Source organism: Pecten maximus, chromosome 9 (assembly GCF_902652985.1).
Source record: "Pecten maximus chromosome 9, xPecMax1.1, whole genome shotgun sequence".
Classification (NCBI taxonomy): domain Eukaryota; kingdom Metazoa; phylum Mollusca; class Bivalvia; order Pectinida; family Pectinidae; genus Pecten; species Pecten maximus.
In genome coordinates this window covers 37,362,272-37,383,423 of record NC_047023.1, presented here as the reverse complement: position 1 = coordinate 37,383,423, position 21,152 = coordinate 37,362,272, and the positions used below count along the sequence as shown (strand labels likewise).

Genomic DNA, 21,152 nt, shown 5'->3' with positions numbered 1-21,152 from the left:
AGTATAAGATAGAAAATTATTTAACAAAATCAAACAGGTACCAGGTTTAACCGTTTTAGCTATCACAATTTTACAAAATAGTTGACTTTGAAATTTCATGAATTAGTAAATTTTCAAATATCTATAAGTTGCTTTATTATCAATTCCATATCAACATATTTCAACCCTTTGCTTACATGTGCCAAAGAAAACCATGTGCGAGAAACCTGTTCTGAGAAAATTTTACTAAAATTATGTTGATTGTTATATCACATTAAGTTAATTAACTAATTTAGGGTGTGGAACCATGTTGTAGTTTTGTCTTTTGAATTTGTAATCAGTTTCAACTTATTACAAAAGGTATAATAGAAAACTACTTGTCAAAATGAAAGAATTACTAATATTTTGTTATCACTATTTTACAAAATAGTTTTTCTCCAAAATTTCATCTGCACATAGGTAGCAATTGGTAATTTTTGAAATATCTTTGCTTTAAATACCATTCTGACATATTTCAACCTTTCGCTTACATATACCAAAGAAAACAATGTGCAAGACACCAATTCTGACAAATTTATACTTAAGTTTTTGGAACTATTATGTACTTATTGTGTTGCACTAAGTTAAATTCAATGTTGGGGAACAATGCATCCGGTAGTTGTTTTTTTATCTTTTGAATTTAAACTTTACTTATATAAAGGTATTATAGAAAATTATTTGACAAATTCAAACAATGACCAGGATTTAATGATAACCATTCTACAAGATAGTCTTCTTCATAATGTCATCTCCACACAGGTGAAATACAGTAACACTACAGTAGGACTAGTGTACATGTAAATAGTTTATATGTTTCTTTTTTTAGGCCAACACCACCATATGCAAACATTTACATTAGGAAGGGTGTTACAAATTGTTGGCCAAAGACCAGTTAATTTCCCTCTATATTCTACTGAAGAAACAAATTCAGGATTTTGAAACTTTACATAAAATCTGGTTTTAATTTCATATTGTAGAACTATTCTCTCAATATCAAACTATTTTGATATTGGGATAACACCATTTTATTTTATTTTCACATCTTTTACAATTGAATCTGTGACAAATAAAAATAAAAAAAGTTTTAAACAGGTACTGAAATTGCAGGCCTTAGTCCGCAAGTAATTATCCTCTATGTTCTACTTAAAAAAAAATTCATTAAAATGTTTTTGAGACTTTGCATAAAATATGGTTTTCATTTCATTTTGTAGAACTACTCTCTCAATTTCAAGCCATTTAGATATTAAGAAACAAATTTTCCACAATTTTCACTTCTTTGGTACTATTGCCACTGTAAGATAGTTAATTAATCATTTATTATTGAGGGGCCGCGGTGGCCGAGTGGTTAAGGTGTCATAACACTTAATATCACTAGCTATCCACCTCTGGGTTGCTAGTTCGAAAACCTACGTTGGAAGTTAACTTGCCATGGTACTGACCGTAGGCCGGTAGTGTTTCTCCTGGTACTCCGGCTTTCCTCCACCTCTAAACCTGGCACGTCCTTAAATGAACTTAGCTGTTACTAGGACGTTATACCAAATACACCAAGTATATTAGTATTATATATATAGAAGAAGTATAGTTTGAACAGTTATCCTGCAGAAGGGAAGCTGACAATCAGTCCGGTATGTGCTGTAATGGTTATGTCTTTGGGCAAGACCACTTTACCCTTTTTGTTCTGGATGGCATGCAATGGGCCTCTTGTATGTTGTTCAGTCAGATAGTCACCAACTACTACAAGGAGACCGAGCCTCAGACTTAAAGATGCTACTTATTTTTTAGAATCTTGGCAAACTGGTCTACACTGCTACCTTACAAGAAGTTTAAATCATTTATTTGAAAAAGAAAATATTATTTATTTTGCTTGGTAAGCTCCATTTCCTGGATGGCATGTGGACAGACAGGTCTCCTGCATGTTGTTCAGAGGTAGTCACTAACTACTACAAGGAGACCCTGCCTCAAACTGACTCAGCTGGCTATTCAAAGGGTGATAAACAAAGCTAACAAATAACAAAGCAAATATATATAAGAGTAAGAGAAAATTTGCCACTTCATTTTCAGAAACTCCAGGGCAAACTGGTGTACACTGCTACCTGATAAAAGGTTGAAAAAAGTTATTTAAAAATAAAAATATGATTTATTATGCATTATTAAGCTTCCTTTACATGAATTATTGGTCAAATTCACATAAATAATATAAAACTTGCTAATTACTTAATTTTCATCTGTGATAGAAAAAGGGAGATAACTCGTTCACCTGTTCTTGATATTAAATTACATGGGTAATAAGATATTTCCCTAAAGTTCTATTCATGATCGATCAATTATCGATATGATGATGATTGATAATGAACTTATTAGTGATTCCCAACACTACTGAAGAAGTTTTCGAATAAAAAAAATTAGACAATCTCCCAATTTGCTTGACACTGACCACTGACAAAGACGCTTGATACTGACTTTGAACTATGGGGAAAGTCCCGAAATGAAATTTACAATTTATCAATATTCGGCAAAATCATCGGTTGATGGAAGTCTAACCGTTATATGGAAGTCTTGGAACTGGCAGTACGGGCGCTGTATGATCAATCTAATTAAAATCTAGATGGTCATTATCACTACACGTTTCTCATGTAACGAGTGAGAATGACCATCTAGATTTTAATTAGATTGCTGTATGATATGCGGAACTACGAAAACCAGTCTAGTACTTCGAGCTCTTGGCCTACTGCCTGTGCCATTCAACCGGAGCAGACACGAAAAAACGGGCTCGATGTCGTAAACACTTTTTTTAAACTAGGATTTTATCATCTGAGGATATAATATTGATATTATTTCGAATATTAAGGATAAAAAGCAGTGAGTGTATAATTTAGGGCCAAAGCTTAATCCAAACAATGATGAAGTGTTTCAGTCGGGCATTGGTAGGAATTTGAGAGTCACTGTTGCCATGGCTGCTGTAGGGAGTAATCCTTACTTCCGAAGCGATTGATTTGAGCACCCTCTGGCGATAGAATGAAGATGAAAAATTGCATAAGGGTTTTTTGGGACATAATTCTAACTTTCTATTTCTTACTTTTTCCCCTTTCTTTCTCTCTTCATTTTTAGTTTTCATCTTTCATGTAACATGTTTTAGCAAAAATAGTTATTTTACAAGTTGTAAAATTGGAGAACTTTAAAGTTTAAATATAAAATCTTAACAACAGTAAAAAAAACAAAAACAAAAAAACAAAATGCACAATTGAAGATAAAATGTTAAAATAAAGAGTTTTGAATTCAAAAAAGTAATAACGTAAAATGAAGCATTAAAATTGTGAGAAATAAATCAGTAATGACAAATAATGGGAAGTTGCAATTAGAAAAGTAAAAAAAAGTAAGAAAAAAGATTGAAAATAGTATGTTTGACTTATGTCCCTTTTAACCCTCCATAGAATGAAGGCTTAAACAATTTAGTATTTAATCTAAACTAGCTAGCCTTCCCTTACAGTGTAATAAAGTGGTAATTAACATTAGTTAGTATCTGCATATAAATGACCTAGATCAACCTTATAGTGGCTCTAGAATCAGGTGAGTGATTCAGGCACCTTGGGCCTCTTGTTACTGTAGAAGATCTATCTCATGTTCTTTATTTTCTTTTTCAGGTTTGTAGAAAAAGGTAACTATTTTTCTGTCATAATCTATTCCATAAGTTTGTCTTTTTTTTTGAAATTTTAAGATAAATCGGTTTTACTTTCCAAATGAAAATAAGATTGATCATATAACTCATTAAAATGAAATTAACCAGAAACTTCATTAAGTTATCGCTTTCCATTTATTTTTGATTTTTAGATGACATTTACCAGTTTGACTCTTTCTGGCTGTTCTGTGACAATAATCAGTGGCAACCTTTTCCTTTGGATGTGTCAAAGACTATCGAAGAAAAGAAAGAGGGAAATCTATTACCAAAGACTATGGTCATTTCACTTGGAGGAAAAGGGTTAGTTGAATTCCTACATTCTGATCTCTCAGTCTGAGAGTTACTTCCCTTTCTTTAACTCCGTCAGTATGGTATGGCATTGACTGCCGGTTGGAGCCAATAATTAACTTATACAGAACAGTAGGGTTCTAAAAAAAATTGATGTCCTAGCATGCAGTTATAAAAAGGGGGTTGATAATGGAGTAAGATGGCTTGTCAGAACAGTTCTCATTCAAACTTTTCAAAAACTTCACTGATGTAGTAAGAAGCATCTTGCCTTCCTATTTGGATCTGCATTATTATGACAGTTATGCCCCTTTTCCTAAGTCTGTAGACTGAACCTTGTCCTCAACATTTTCAAACTTTATGGATTATACTGTGACCTAATGTAGTTAATCATTTTCAACTTTAACCCTTATTTGCAGAAATTAAGCCCTGTTATTGAAATTCCTGTCAGAAATTTATTTTTAGTGAATATTTCTTATTCCCACACCATACCTTGTATACTTAATTTGTTAATTAGAATCTGTTTGATTGTTCTTTTTACCTTTCTGTTCCATCACATATTCAAAGGATGTTGTGCGGTAGGGGGTAATGTTACTACTCTGCCATCATGATGATAGCTTTTAAATTAGTTTCATGAAGTTACAATTACCATCATCATTTCAGTAATTTTAGAGATTTCTCCATAGCCTATGTTGAATTGATTAGTTCTTGCAGTTAATGTTACCGTCACCATTATCTAAGGCGATAGTTGGTGTTTATGTATTTTTAATTTATTTTTAGATACAGGTTGATGTTCTCCAAGCATCAGATGAGATGTACTGTACCAGACACCCATGGCCACCCCATTCTATTTCCTATTTGTAACCAAGGTATCAATTCTAGTACAAAGCAAGCTTGTACCAGGCATTCTCTATCCAGTCAAACATCAACTTATTCTGTAGATCTTCAATCCTGTGAAGCATGTTTTTATTAACCATTGGGTTATTTTAGACAGGACATCAGAATACACAATGAAACATTACAATGTTGGTTATTTAAGACAGGATGTCAGAATACACAATGAAATACCATACAGTTGGTCTTATTAGACAGGACGTCAGAATGCACAATGAAACATTACACTGTTGGTCGTATTAGACAGGACGTCAGAATACACAATGAAACATCACACTGTTGGTCGTATTACACAGGACGTCAGAATACACAATGAAACATCACACTTTTGGTCATATTAGACAGGAAGTCAGAACACAATGAAATACCACACTGTTGGTCGTATTACACAGGACGTCAGTATACACTATGAAACATCACACTGTTAGTCGTATTACACAGGAAGTCAGTATACACTATGAAACATCACACTGTTAGTCGTATTACACAGGACGTCAGAATACACAATGAAACATCACACTGTTGGTCGTATTACACAGGACATCAGTATACACAATGAAGCATCACACTGTTGGTCGTATTACACAGAACGTCAGTATACACAATGAAACATCACACTGTTGGTCGTATTACACAGGGCGTCAGTATACACAATGAAGCATCACACTGTTGGTCGTATTACACAGAACGTCAGTATACACAATGAAACATCACACTGTTGGTCGTATTACACAGGGCGTCGGTATACACAATGAAACATCACACTGTTGGTCGTATTACACAGGACATCAGTATACACAATGAAGCATCACACTGTTGGTCGTATTACACAGAACGTCAGTATACACAATGAAACATCACACTGTTGGTCGTATTACACAGGGCGTCAGTATACACAATGAAGCATCACACTGTTGGTCGTATTACACAGAACGTCAGTATACACAATGAAACATCACACTGTTGGTCGTATTACACAGGGCGTCGGTATACACAATGAAACATCACACTGTTGGTCGTATTACACAGGACATCAGTATACACAATGAAGCATCACACTGTTGGTCGTATTACACAGAACGTCAGTATACACAATGAAACATCACACTGTTAGTGGTATTACACAGGATGTCAGTATACACAATGAAACATTACACTGTTGGTCGTATTACACAGGACGTCGGTATACACAATGAAACATCACACTGTTGGTCGTATTACACAGGGCGTCAGTATACACAATGAAACATCACACTTGGTCGTATTACACAGGACGTCGGTATACACAATGAAACATCACACTGTTGGTCGTATTACACTCGACGTCAGTATACACAATGAAACATTACACTGTTGGTCGTATTACACTCGACGTCAGTATACACAATGAAACATCACACTGTTAGTTGTTTTAGACAGGACATCAGAATACACAATGAAACATCACACTGTTGGTTGTATTACACTGGATGTCAGTATACACAATGAAACATCACACTGTTGGTCGTATTACACAGGATGTCAGTATACACAATGAAACATCACACTGTTAGTGGTATTACACAGGATGTCAGTATACACAATGAAACATCACACTGTTAGTCATATTACACAGAATGTTAGAATACACAATGAAACGTCACACTGTTGGTCGTATTACACAGGACGTCAAAAAACAATGAAACATTACACTGTTGGTCGTATTACACAGGACGTCAGTATACACTATGAAACATCACACTGTTTGTCGTATTACACAGGACTTCAGTATACACAATGAAACATCACACTGTTGGTCGCATTAGACAGGACGTCAGTATACACAATGAAACATCACACTGTTGGTTGTATTAGACAGGACGTCAGTATACACAATGAAACATTACACTGTTGGTCATATTACACAGGATATCAGTATACACAATGAAACATTACACTGTTGGTCGCATTAGACAGGATGTCAGATTACACAGTTATAATCATAGTCAATCACATTGGCACCACTTTCAAGGTCATAAAGTTAAAACATGTTATTTGCTGCATTTTCAAAAATTTATATTTATTTAAGTATAGTCAATTTATTATCATGATGAAGGGCTATTAAGTTGGTTAAAAAAAAGAGGCAACATAAGTATAATCTTCCATGATTTTTTTTCTATAAAACTTTTAATAGTGCTTTACAATTTAACTACTTGACTTATTGTGTTATTTAAAGTGAATATTATTTGATTTTGTCTAAATAACTTGCATCAATAGCTATTACAATGTTTAAAATGACTATTAAACAGGTAGCAATTAATTCGCTTGAAAGTTGTTAAACAAACTTTAATCTTAAAAATCTAGTGGCCTATTTTAGGATTAAATAGCATTATATTTCTTTTTTTTATGTCTAACATTCAACTGGATCAACAAGTGATTAACTCTGAATTTAAAAAGATCATTTTCCTTTTACATAGCTATTCCAACAAGGGACCAGACCTAAGCTTGTGAGAATGTGGAAATATCAAGATAATGTGGTGTTGGACTGAAGCAGTCAATTAGATTGACTTATAACTAATTACTACTTACTGTAATGACAAGTGATGGAGATAATTTGTCAGGATTGTCATCAATAGAGATTAACCTGCTTTAAAGTGATACACCGACATCAACGTTGTCAACAAGGTGATACACCAACTTCAATGTTGTCAACAAGGTGATACACCAACTTCAATGTTGTCAACAAGGTGATACACCAACTTCAATGTTGTCAATTAGGTGATACACCAACTTCAATGTTGTCAACAAGGGTGGTACACCAACATCAATGTTGTCAACAAGGTGATACACCAACTTCAATGTTGTCAACAAGGTGATACACCAACTTCAATGTTGTCAATTAGGTGATACACCAACTTCAATGTTGTCAACAAGGGTGGTACACCAACATCAATGTTGTCAACAAGGTGATACACCGACATCAATGTTGTCAACAAGGTGATACACCAACTTTAATGCTGTCAACAAGGTGATACACCAACATCAATGTTGTCAATAAGGATGATACACCAACTTCTATGTTGTCAACAAGGTGATACACCAACATCAATGTTGTCAATAAGGATGATACACCAACTTCTATGTTGTCAACAAGGTGATACACCAACATCAGTGTTGTCAACAAGGTGATACACCGACATCAATGTTGTCAACAAGGTGATACACCAACATCCATGTTGTCAACAAGGTGATACACCAACATCAATGTTGTCAACAAGGTGATACACCAACATCAATGTTGTCAACAAGGTGATACACCAACTGCAATGTTGTCAACAAGGTGATACACCAACATCAATGTTGTCAACAAGGTGATACACCAACTGCAATGTTGTCAACAAGGTGATACACCGACATCAATGTTGTCAACAAGGTCATGCACCAACATCAATGTTGTCAACAAGGTGATACACCAACTGTAATGTTGTCAACAAGGTGATACACCAACTGCAATGTTGTCAACAAGGTCATGCACCAACATCAGTGTTGTCAACAAGGGTGGTACACCAACATCAGTGTTGTCAACCAGGTGATACACCAACTGCAATGTTGTCAACAAGGTGATACACTGACATCAACGTTGTCAACATGGGTGATACACCAACATCAATGTTGTCAACAAGGTGATACACCAACTGCAATGTTGTCAACAAGGTGATACACCAACTGCAATGTTGTCAACAAGGTGATACACCAACTGCAATGTTGTCAACAAGGTGATATACCAACTTTAGTGTTGTCAACAAAGGTGGTACACCAACATCAATGTTGTCAACAAGGTCATGCACCAACTTAAATGTTGTCAACAAGGTGATACACCAACTTTAGTGTTGTCAACAAAGGTGGTACACCAAGATCAATGTTGTCAACAAGGTGATACACCGACATCAACGTTGTCAACAAGGTGATACACCAACTTCAATGTTGTCAACAACGGTGACACTTTAGCTTCATTTATGTCACAAAGACTGATATGCCAACTTTGAAGATGTCAGCAATAGCAATATGCTAGCCTCATATAGTTGTCCATGCCAGCAGTTGTTGCTTACTGCGATGTATATTGTTATGTTGGTTGCCAATAGCAATACATCAGCTTTGAGATTGTCTTTCATTACAATGTGTTGTATGTTACACTGGCGGTACCAGGTTTATGTAACTATGTAGTTATAACCAGTAATATCATCAGTTACATGATGTACAACTGTACAGTATCTACTGCCCTTATATGGCCTTATTCTGTATCACACTGACCAGTTATCTACCTAATATTGCTGTAAGATAATTAATGTTCTCAACATACCTGTGATAGTGTTATTTTTGTTAAGTTTTCAGATTTGCGTTACATGTATATATTGGTATTGTGTACAGTACTTACTATGAAGGTGCTTTTATAGGATGGGATACTCATTATTGCTGTTATATAACTATAAATCATACACAATTTTCAAATAAAAACTTCAATGTTTTGTCCGAGAGTTAATACATTTCAAAATACCACCAAAGCATCAGACAGTGCTTTGTAAGGTTTTAATCATCTCAACTTAACTTTGAATAATATAAAGTTAGATGTGCAATCATTTTGTATGCAATAATTCATCCATTTGCAAAATTTAACAACATGTTTCACCATTACGCTGACATAAAACTGACTTAAGTTCATTTCATGTTCTTAAAAAATCCCATTGTCATCTGTTTAGCTTTGAGATTGAGTCAAATATGTTTAATTATTAAATATGTCAAGGTTACTTTGCTGTTTCTTAGTTACATTAACATGATCATTATATATTAAGTTAACTGTTGTACATTTTGTTTTAGTATGTGTCATATCTCCAGTTATTTTTTTACTGATCTTGCCATTATAATCATCTGTTAAATATATTTACTGCTAAATGTAAATGTTATATTTTGCGAAACTGAAAAATCTTCTTTGTAGATAACCTTCATTTTATGAACTTTTCCATTCACCATTGGTCAGTCTTTGGTACTGTACCATTGGCCAGCCTTTGGTACTGTACCATTGGTCAGACATTGGTACTGTACCATTGGTCAGACATTGGTACTGTACCATTGGTCAGCCTTTGGTACTGTACCATTGGTCAGTCTTTGGTACTGTACCATTGGTCAGACTTTGGTACTGTACCATTGGTCAACCTTTGGTACTGCACCATTGGTCAGCCTTTGGTACTGTACCATTGGTCAAACTTTGGTACTGTACCATTGGCCAGACTTTGGTACTGTACCATTGGCCAGACTTTGGTACTGTACCATTGGCCAGTCTTTGGTACTGTACCATTGGTCAGCCTTTGGTACTGACCATTGGTCAGCCTTTGGTACTGTACCATTGGCCAGCCTTTGGTACTGACCATTGGTCAGCCTTTGGTACTGCACCATTGGCCAGACTTTGGTACTGTACCATTGGCCAGACTTTGGTACTGTACCATTGGTCAGCCTTTGGTACTGTACCATTGGCCAGTCTTTGGTACTGCACCATTGGCCAGACTTTGGTACTGCACCATTGGCCAGTCTTTGGTACTGCACCATTGGCCAGACTTTAGTACTGTACCATTGGTCAGACTTTGGTACTGCACCATTGGCCAGTCTTTGGTACTGCACCATTGACCAGTCTTTGGTACTGCACCATTGGCCAGACCTGGTATTGCACCATTGACCAGTCTTTGGTAATGCACCATTGACCAGTCTTTGGTACTGCACCATTGGTCAGACTTTGGTACTGTACCATTGGCCAGTCTTTGGTACTGCACCATTGACCAGTCTTTTGTACTGCACCATTGACCAATCTTTGGTACTGCACCATTGGTCAGACTTTGGTACTGCACCATTGGTCAGCCTTTGGTACTGTACCATTGGTCAGACATTGGGACTGTACCATTGGCCAGACATTGGTACTGTACCATTGGTCAGCCTTTGGTACTGTACCATTGGTCAGACATTGGTACTGTACCATAGGTCAGACGTTGGTACTGTACCATTGGTCAGCCTTTGGTACTGTACCATTGGTCAGACTTTGGTACTGTACCATTGGTCAGCCTTTGGTACTGTACCATTGGTCAGACATTGGTACTGTACCATTGGTCAGACATTGGTACTGTACCATTGGTCAGACTTTGGTACTGTACCATTGGTCAGCCTTTGGTACTGTACTATTGGTCAGCCTTTGGTACTGTACCATTGGCCAGCCTTTGGTACTGCACCATTGGCCAGACTTTGGTACTGTACCATTGGCCAGACTTTGGTACTGTACCATTGGCCAGTCTTTGGTACTGTACCATTGGTCAGCCTTTGGTACTGACCATTGGTCAGCCTTTGGTACTTTACCATTGGCCAGCCTTTGGTACTTTACCATTGGCCAGCCTTTGGTACTGACCATTGGTCAGCCTTTGGTACTGCACCATTGGCCAGTCTTTGGTACTGCACCATTGGCCAGACTTTGGTACTGCACCATTGGCCAGTCTTTGGTACTGCACCATTGGCCAGACTTTAGTACTGTACCATTGGTCAGACTTTGGTACTGCACCATTGGCCAGTCTTTGGTACTGCACCATTGACCAGTCTTTGGTACTGCACCATTGGCCAGACCTGGTATTGCACCATTGACCAGTCTTTGGTAATGCACCATTGACCAGTCTTTGGTACTGCACCATTGGTCAGACTTTGGTACTGTACCATTGGCCAGTCTTTGGTACTGCACCATTGACCAGTCTTTTGTACTGCACCATTGACCAATCTTTGGTACTGCACCATTGGTCAGACTTTGGTACTGCACCATTGGTCAGCCTTTGGTACTGTACCATTGGTCAGACATTGGGACTGTACCATTGGCCAGACATTGGTACTGTACCATTGGTCAGCCTTTGGTACTGTACCATTGGTCAGACATTGGTACTGTACCATAGGTCAGACGTTGGTACTGTACCATTGGTCAGCCTTTGGTACTGTACCATTGGTCAGACTTTGGTACTGTACCATTGGTCAGCCTTTGGTACTGTACCATTGGTCAGACATTGGTACTGTACCATAGGTCAGACGTTGGTACTGTACCATTGGTCAGCCTTTGGTACTGTACCATTGGTCAGACTTTGGTACTGTACCATTGGTCAGCCTTTGGTACTGTACCATTGGCCAGTCTTTGGTACTGCACCATTGGCCAGACTTTGGTACTGCACCATTGGTCAGACTTTGGTACTGTACCATTGGTCAGACTTTGGTACTGTACCATTGGTCAGACTTTGGTACTGTACCATTGGCCAGTCTTTGGTACTGCACCATTGGCCAGACTTTAGTACTGCACCATTGACCATTCTTTGGTACTGCACCATTGGTCAGACTTTGGTACTGCACCATTGACCAATCTTTGGTACTGCACCATTGGTCAGACTTTGGTACTGTACCATTGGCCAGTCTTTGGTACTGCACCATTGACCAGTCTTTTGTACTGCACCATTGACCAATCTTTGGTACTGCACCATTGGTCAGACTTTGGTACTGTACCATTGGTCAGACATTGGGACTGTACCATTGGCCAGACATTGGTACTGTACCATTGGTCAGCCTTTGGTACTGTACCATTGGTCAGACATTGGTACTGTACCATAGGTCAGACGTTGGTACTGTACCATTGGTCAGCCTTTGGTACTGTACCATTGGTCAGACTTTGGTACTGTACCATTGGTCAGCCTTTGGTACTGTACCATTGGTCAGACATTGGTACTGTACCATTGGTCAGACTTTGGTACTGTACCATTGGTCAGCCTTTGGTACTGTACCATTGGTCAGCCTTTGGTACTGCACCATTGGCCAGTCTTTGGTACTGCACCATTGGTCAGTCTTTGGTACTGCACCATTGGTCAGGCTTTGGTACTGTACCATTGGTCAGACTTTGGTACTGTACCATTGGCCAGTCTTTGGTACTGCACTATTGGCCAGACTTTAGTACTGCACCATTGACCATTCTTTGGTACTGCACCATTGGTCAGACTTTGGTACTGCACCATTGACCAATCTTTGGTACTGCACCATTGGTCAGACTTTGGTACTGCACCATTGGTCAGACTTTGGTACTGCACCATTGGTCAGACTTTGGTACTGCACCATTGGCCAGTCTTTTGTACTGCACCATTGACCAATCTTTGGTACTGCACCATTGGTCAGACTTTGGTACTGCACCATTGGTCAGACTTTGGTACTGCACCATTGGTCAGTCTTTGGTACTGTCGCTGTGTTGTGGAACCAAAATTTCACTTAGTGTTAGTTAATGCTTTAATAGCAAAGCGTCAAGCTCAAACTGTCATGTTTTGTCCAAAACTGAAAGTTCTTGGAATTACTTTGTAGCTGTCGTTTAGACTGTCCTACTATCTGTCTGTCCATCTTTCACACTTTGTTTCAGTGCAGTAACTGCTACAAATGTTATCAGATGTTTGTTAAACTAGGTAACAAGGTTAAATGTATAAAGAGCTAAGCCATGTTTGATTGCCATTTCTACTGAACTTTATTCGATGGAGTTATGGCCCTTTGATTAACTAAAAACATTGTTTTCTGCAGTTCCCTGCAATAATTCACACAAATATTACCCAATTATCATCAAACTGAGTAACAGAGTAATTATCCTCCCTTGATTCATGAAGAACATTGTTATTTGCTATTAGATTACTTCTGCAAATATTTTCATTTTTTTTTTACTTTATCCCATTATACATGTTCAATAAAACATAAAAATTCTGTATAAGACTTTATGTTTTTTCTTCAAGTTTCAAGCAATACATTATGGCTCAACATAATTTTTCATTCATGTGTAAATGTTTACCTACAATATGTCAGGAAAGCAGGGAATATAAATACCACGAGTTTGCTTGTTTCTACTTGGTTTATCATCCATGCAACAATCAAGATGGTTATTTGAAGATAAGAGACACCAGCAGATGAAAGCAAAGCAAGGAAAAGAAAGAATAGACAGTTTAAAAGACTAGAAAGTTTAAAGGTCAAAGGTCAAAAAGACCGTTATTATTAATAGATAAATTAAAGCCTATACATTTGCTTATACATTGTACCTAATATGTGTTTCCTTTCTGCAATTTTGACTATTCTGTTATTATAAATCAAAATCAGTCTCTGGACTACATTTATATATTGTATGGTCACTTAACTTTGTGCTTTTAACATGGCAAGTCACTTTTGTGGTCAGAAAGTCAAAATCTAGGTCACTGTTACTTTAAATGAAAAAAAAAGTATACTGTCCGAAGTTTAGTAATGACTTAGCTCACCTGTTCATATTGTATTCACACTTCCTCTATGTATATAGCATTCTTTGTTTGAGGACTCCTTGGAAGATTAGATTTGCATAAAAGAATTGTACCATGGCTGTGTCCTTGGGCAAGACACTTAACCCTAATTGCCCTAGATGGCATAAGAAGGCTTTCCTGTATGCTGTTCAATGATGTAGCCAACAGCTACTACAAGGAGGAAAATAAACCATTAACAAAACAGTCTTTTACTGAAAAAAAAGAGAATATGTTTTACTTCTATGGGTAATAATGTAGTGAAACTGGATAAGTCAGAACACCAATGGCCAGGTAGCTCAAATGATTAGAGCCTCAGTCTAGAGGTCAGAGGTCCCAGGTTAGAGCCTCAGTCTAGAGGTCAGAGGTCCCAGGTTAAAGCCTCCGTCTAGAGTTCAGAGGTCCCAGGTTAGAGCCTCAGTCTAGAGGTCAGAGGTCCCAGGTTAGAGCCTTAGTCTAAAGTTCAGAGGTCCCAGCTTAGAGCCTCAGTTTAGAGTTCAGAGGTCCCGGTTAGAGCCTCAGTCTACAGTTCAGAGGTCCCAGGTTAGAGCCTCAGTCTGGAGTTCAGAGGTCCAAGGTTAGAGCCTCAGTCTAAAGTTCAGAGGTCCCAGGTTAGAGCCTCGGTCTAAAGTTCAGAGGTCACAGGTTTGAGCCTCAGTCTAGAGTTCAGAGTTCCCAGGTTAGAGCCTCAGTCTAAAGTTCAGAGGTCCAAGGTTAGAGCCTCGGTCTAGAGTTCAGAGGTCACAGGTTTGAGCCTCAGTCTAGAGTTCAGAGTTCCCAGGTTAGAGCCTCAGTCTAGAGGTCAGAGGTCCCAGGTTAGAGCCTCAGTCTAGAGGTCCCAGGTTAAAGCCTCAGTATAGAAGTCAGAGATCCCAGGTTAGAACCTCAGTCTAGAGGTCAGAGGTCCCAGGTAAGAGCCTCGGTCTAGAGTTCAGAGGTCCCAGGTTAGAGCCACAGTCTAGAGGTCAAAGGTCCCAGGTTAGAGCCTCAGTCTAGAGGTCAGATGTCCCAGGTTAGAGCCTCAGTCTAGAGTTCAGAGGTTCCAGGTTAGAGTCTCAGTCTAGAGTTCAGAGGTCCCAGGTTAAAGCGTCAGTCTAGAGTTCAGAGGTCCCAGGTTAGAGCCTCAGTCTAGAGGTCAAAGGTCCCAGGTTAGAGCCTCAGTCTAGAGGTCAGAAGTCCCAGGTTAGAGCCTCAGTCTAGAGGTCAGAGGTTCCAGGTAAGAGCCTCAGTCTAGAGTTCAGAGGTCCCAGGTTAGAACCTCAGTCTACAGGTCAGAGGTCCCAGGTTAGAGCCTCAGTCTAGAGGTCAGAGGTCCCATGTAAGAGCCTCAGTCCAGAGTTCAGAGGTCCCAGGTTAGAGCCTCAGACTAGAGGTCACAGGTTAAAGCGTCAGTCTAGAGTTCAGAGGTCCCAGGTTAGAGCCTCAGTCTAGAGTTCAGAGGTCCCAGGTTAGAGCCTCAGTCTAGAGGTCCCAGGTAAGAGCCTCAGTCTAGAGTTCAGAGGTCCCAGGTTAGAGCCACAGTCTAGAGGTCAAAGGTCCGAGGCGAGTCTCAGTCTAGAGTTCAGAGGTCCCAGGTAAGAGCCTCGGTCTAGAGTTCAGAGGTCCCAGGTTAGAGCCTCGGTCTAGAGTTCAGAGGTCCCAGGTTAAAGCGTCAGTCTAGAGTTCAGAGGTCCCAGGTTAGAGCCTCAGTCTGGAGTTCAGAGGTCCAAGGTTAGAGCCTCAGTCTAAAGTTCAGAGGTCCCAGGTTAGAGCCTCGGTCTAGAGTTCAGAGGTCACAGGTTTGAGCCTCAGTCTAGAGTTCAGAGTTCCCAGGTTAGAGCCTCAGTCTAGAGGTCAGAGGTCCCAGGTTAGAGCCTCAGTCTAGAGGTCCCAGGTTAAAGCCTCAGTCTAGAAGTCAGAGATCCCAGGTTAGAACCTCAGTCTAGAGGTCAGAGGTCCCAGGTAAGAGCCTCGGTCTAGAGTTCAGAGGTCCCAGGTTAGAGCCACAGTCTAGAGGTCAAAGGTCCCAGGTTAGAGCCTCAGTCTAGAGGTCAGATGTCCCAGGTTAGAGCCTCAGTCTAGAGTTCAGAGGTTCCAGGTTAGAGTCTCAGTCTAGAGTTCAGAGGTCCCAGGTTAAAGCGTCAGTCTAGAGTTCAGAGGTCCCAGGTTAGAGCCTCAGTCTAGAGGTCAGAAGTCCCAGGTTAGAGCCTCAGTCTAGAGGTCAGAGGTTCCAGGTAAGAGCCTCAGTCTAGAGTTCAGAGGTCCCAGGTTAGAACCTCAGTCTACAGGTCAGAGGTCCCAGGTTAGAGCCTCAGTCTAGAGGTCAGAGGTCCCATGTAAGAGCCTCAGTCCAGAGTTCAGAGGTCCCAGGTTAGAGCCTCAGTCTAGAGGTCAGAGGTCCCAGGTAAGAGCCTCAGTCTAGAGTTCAGAGGTCCCAGGTTAGAGCCACAGTCTAGAGGTCAAAGGTCCGAGGCGAGTCTCAGTCTAGAGGTCAGAGGTCCCAGGTAAGAGCCTCGGTCTAGAGTTCAGAGGTCCCAGGTTAGAGCCTCGGTCTAGAGTTCAGAGGTCCCAGGTTAAAGCGTCAGTCTAGAGTTCAGCGGTCCCAGGTTAGAGCCTCAGTCTAGAGGTCAAAGGTCCCAGGTTAGAGCCTCAGTCTAGATGTCAGAGGTCCCAGGTTAGAGCCTCAGTCTAGAGGTCAGAGGTTCCAGGTAAGAGCCTCAGTCTAGAGTTCAGAGGTCCCAGGTTAGAACCTCAGTCTACAGGTCAGAGGTCCAAGGTTAGAGCCTAAGTCTAGAGGTCAGAGGTCCCAGGTAAGAGCCTCAGTCCAGAGTTCAGAGGTCCCAGGTTAAAGCCTCAGTCTAGAGGTCAGAGGTTAGAGCGTCAGTCAGGAGTTCAGAGGTCCAAGGTTAGAGCGTCAGTCTAGAGTTCAGAGGTCCCAGGTGAGAGCCTCAGTCTAAAGTTCAGAGGTCCTAGGTTAGAGTCTCAGCTTAGAGTTCAGAGGTCCCAGGTTAGAGCCTCAGTTCAGAGTTTAGAGGTCCCGGGTTTGAGCCTCAGTCTAAAGTTCAGAGGGCCCAGGTTAGAGCCTCAGTCTAGAGTTCAGAGGTCCCAGGTTAGAGCCTCAGTCTAGAGGTCAGAGGTCCCAGGTTAGAGCCTCAGTCTAGAGTTCAGAGGTCCCAGGTTAGAGCCTCAGTCTAGAGGTCAGAGGTCCCGGGTTAGAGCCTCAGTCTAGAGGTCAGAGGTCCCAAGTAAGAGTCTCAGGCTAGAGTTCAGAGGTCCCAGGTTAGAGCCTCAGTCTAGAGGTCAGAGGTCCCAGGTTAGAGCCTCAGTCTAGAGGTCAGAGGTTCCAGGTTTGAGCCTCAGTCTAGAGGTCAGAGGTACCAGGTTAGAGCCTCAGTCTAGAGTTCAGAGGTCCCAGGTAAGAGCCTCAGTCTAGAGGTCAGAGGTCCCAGGTTAGAACCTCAGTCTACAGGTCAGAGGTCCCAGGTTAGAGCCTCAGTCTAGAGGTCAGAGGTCCCAGGTAAGAGCCTCAGTCCAGAGTTCAGAGGTCCCAGGTTAAAGCCTCAGTCTAGAGGTCAGAGGTTAGAGCGTCAGTCAGGAGTTCAGAGGTCCAAGGTTAGAGCGTCAGTCTAGAGTTCAGAGGTCCCAGGTGAGAGCCTCAGTCTAAAGTTCAGAGGTCCTAGGTTAGAGTCTCAGCTTAGAGTTCAGAGGTCCCAGGTTAGAGCCTCAGTTCAGAGTTTAGAGGTCCCAGGTTAAAGCCTCAGTCTAAAGTTCAGAGGGCCCAGGTTAGAGCCTCAGTCTAGAGTTCAGAGGTCCCAGGTAAGAGCCTCAGTCTAGAGTTCAGAGGTCCCAGGTTAGAGCCTCAGTCTAGAGTTCAGAGTTCCCAGGTTAGAGCCTCAGTCTAGAGGTCAGAGGTCCCAGGTTAGAGCCTCAGTCTAGAGTTCAGAGGTCCCAGGTTAGAGCCTCAGTCTAGAGGTCAGAGGTCCCGGGTTAGAGCCTCAGTCTAGAGGTCAGAGGTCCCAGGTAAGAGCCTCAGGCTAGAGTTCAGAGGTCCCAGGTTAGAGCCTCAGTCTAGAGGTCAGAGGTCCCAGGTTAGAGCCTCAGTCCAGAGTTCAGAGGTTCCAGGTTAGAGCCTCAGTCTAGAGGTCAGAGGTTCCAGGTTTGAGCCTCAGTCTAGAGGTCAGAGGTACCAGGTTAGAGCCTCAGTCTAGAGTTCAGAGGTCCCAGGTAAGAGCCTCAGTCTAGAGTTCAGAGGTCCCAGGTAAGAGCCTCAGTCTAGAGGTCAGAGGTTAGAGCCTCAGTCTAGAGTTCAGAGGTCCCAGGTAAGAGCCTCAGTCGAGAGGTCAGAGGTCCCAGGTTAGAGCCTCAGTCTACAGGTCCAAGGTTAGAGCCTCAGTCTACAGGTCCAAGGTTAGAGCCTCAGTCTACAGGTCAGAGGTCCCAGGTTATATCCTCAGTCTACAGGTCAGAGGTCCCAGGTTAGAGCCTCGGTCTGGTTGTTGAATTTTCTTTCCGGTTACAATAACAGAAAGTAAAAACTTTCTTAGATTAACAAAACAATTCCTAAGATCATGTAACACCCTCCACCTGAAGTCAATATCCAAACAACTAATCATGACTAGTGACTATATTTTTATTACAATTAGTCCCATCAGTTAAAGCGAAGATTTTTTTGTTTTCATGAAACTTTAAGGAAATAATCTATACCAATATAATTATCATATTACTTGCTCAACTTTGATTTGAAGTCAGATCTTAATTTCAAAACGGCCAGGGATTTTTCTTTCTGAAACTTGAAAGTACATTACATCCAGCTAATAATCTCTAAATGTTGGCCATATGTATTGCACAGTGATTTCTATTGGATTCTACGTAGTTTCTATCTCTAATCTAATAAAGATATTCATGTAATATAAATAGGATTTTTATTGTGAACTTCATTTACAAATTGTATATAGTGTTAGTGGCATATTGACCCGTTTCCGTCTCGACAATTACATGTAGGAGTCAAAATAATAGGACAGAAAAGGGAATACGAATAAATACTAACACACAATTACGTGACGGACATCAAAGTTTTAAGTCCCATTGACTAAGCGTAGCCATGTCGCAGATCGTGGCTCCATGCATATATGGCAACCATACAATTCTTGTCGGCCGTATACGTACTGTATATGATGTGCGGGTATGACTGTATGATGTGCGGGTATGTGTGTAAGTGGTAGCGTCAGTATGCCCGCACACGATCGCCGTCGCAGGAAAGGTCGCCGTCGCATGGTTTAAGTCTTTAAAAAGTCGAAATAAGCTTTTCAGCGACTCTAACATTATGGCTGCGACCGCATCTCGATAGCCAAGTGACACTCCAAGAACGTTGGTGGAGTGTAACGCAATCAGAAGCCATGACTACTATTTAGACCGGACGACAACCGCGGCATACGTGACGCAGAACCTATGTCCTGAACGTCACGTAGAAATTCTGAGGAATAGGGTTATCCGTTCAGAATATACAAAATACTAACTATCTTCTGAAGCTACGAAATTTGTTCAGTTGTAGCCTAAGAGTAAATGCACCGCTCTTCCTATATTTCAGGGCTTAGATTGGGCCTCTAGCATCAGTGTCGAATCCTTGCTGCATGGTGTCTCTAACACCACTGACGAGTCCTAGAAGGACGAAACAGCTGCATGGTGTCTCTAACACCACTGACGAGTCCTAGAAGGACGAAACAGCTGTATGATGTCCCTAACATCACTGACGAGTACTAGAAGGACGAAACAGCTGTATGGTGTCTCTAACATCACTGAAGAGTCCTACAATGACGACATAGCTGCATGGCGCCTCTTACATCACTGACGAGTCCTAGAAGGACGAAACAGCTGCATGGTGCCTCTAACATCACTGTCGAGTCCTTCAATGACGAAACTGCTACATGGTGCCTCTAATATCACTGACGAGTCCTTCAATGACGAAACGGCTGTATGGTCCGCTAGCATCACTGAGGAGTCCTAGCGGGACGAAACGGCTGTATGGTCCGCTAGCATCACTGAGGAGTCCTAGAGGGACGGAAATCATTGTCGGGTCCTAAAAGAACAAGGACGAAACAGTACAGCGCAGTATTAGATTCATTCGGTATATTTATATGTGTTGTTGAATGTTGACACATGCAGAAAAATCCAGAGCAACGACTACTACGGAAGCCTTGGAGGGGCATTTTTTGTTGTCGCTTATTTATTATCTCCCAAGAAACGCGTTATTAAATTCGGCTCCATCTGCCAAGGCGCACCCAAAATGTTATCGTTTCCGAAGGGTAACTCCAAAACCATTTAAAATAACATGACGAAACCTGGTACACGTACTGTTTTAGTGATCTAGTGGTGCCTTTAGTATGGGGTGCTTTGTATTTTTCTCGTTTTCATGGAAACAAATGGTGAAAACCTTTTAATATTATTTGTGGTGCCTTTTGGTATTGGTGTTTATTTTTCATATTTTTTCTGCAACCATTTAACAAATGGTTAAACACCTAAATATAGCGCTTGGTGTAAACAACTCAAATCATACATTTAACCTTTCGGCTAATTAGCGTGACCTAGTACAACACACAACACAATATAAATTAGTGATGTAAACAGATATATCACGACAAATTTTGATGTTAGTACTACGTTGACATCTATCAATGTAATGTACCGAGTCATTATAGACAAACAAGTAATGTGACTCGTCCTTTATATCATGTGTTTGTCTCATCATCAAAAAAAAACATGTTATCAAACTTCAACGTCGACAATATCAATGCTGTGTGTGTGTGTGTGTGTGTAAAACAGAACATGAAAATCTGAAAACAAAGCTACATTGTATTTTAATACCGCATTTAAAAATGGATATCATAAATAATTCTGCTGATAACGACTTATCAATGTATACGAAAGAATGACATAATTATATGTGATAAGACCTGCTTATTTTTATTTAC

General features: G+C 40.5%; 1 protein-coding gene across 1 annotated transcript in view; it reads left to right on the top strand.

Moving 5' to 3' along the window:
- LOC117334820 overlaps positions 1–13,650 on the top strand; it is a 56,017-nt gene extending 42,367 nt beyond the window's left edge. Inside the window, exons 18-21 of the mRNA XM_033894638.1 lie at positions 3,660–3,673; positions 3,847–3,994; positions 4,760–4,848; positions 7,330–13,650. Coding sequence (XP_033750529.1) covers positions 3,660–3,673; positions 3,847–3,994; positions 4,760–4,848; positions 7,330–7,355 — 277 coding nt within the window. The 3' untranslated portion in view covers positions 7,356–13,650. The remainder of the gene's footprint in view (positions 1–3,659; positions 3,674–3,846; positions 3,995–4,759; positions 4,849–7,329) is intronic.
- Positions 13,651–21,152: the final 7,502 nt, after the last annotated feature.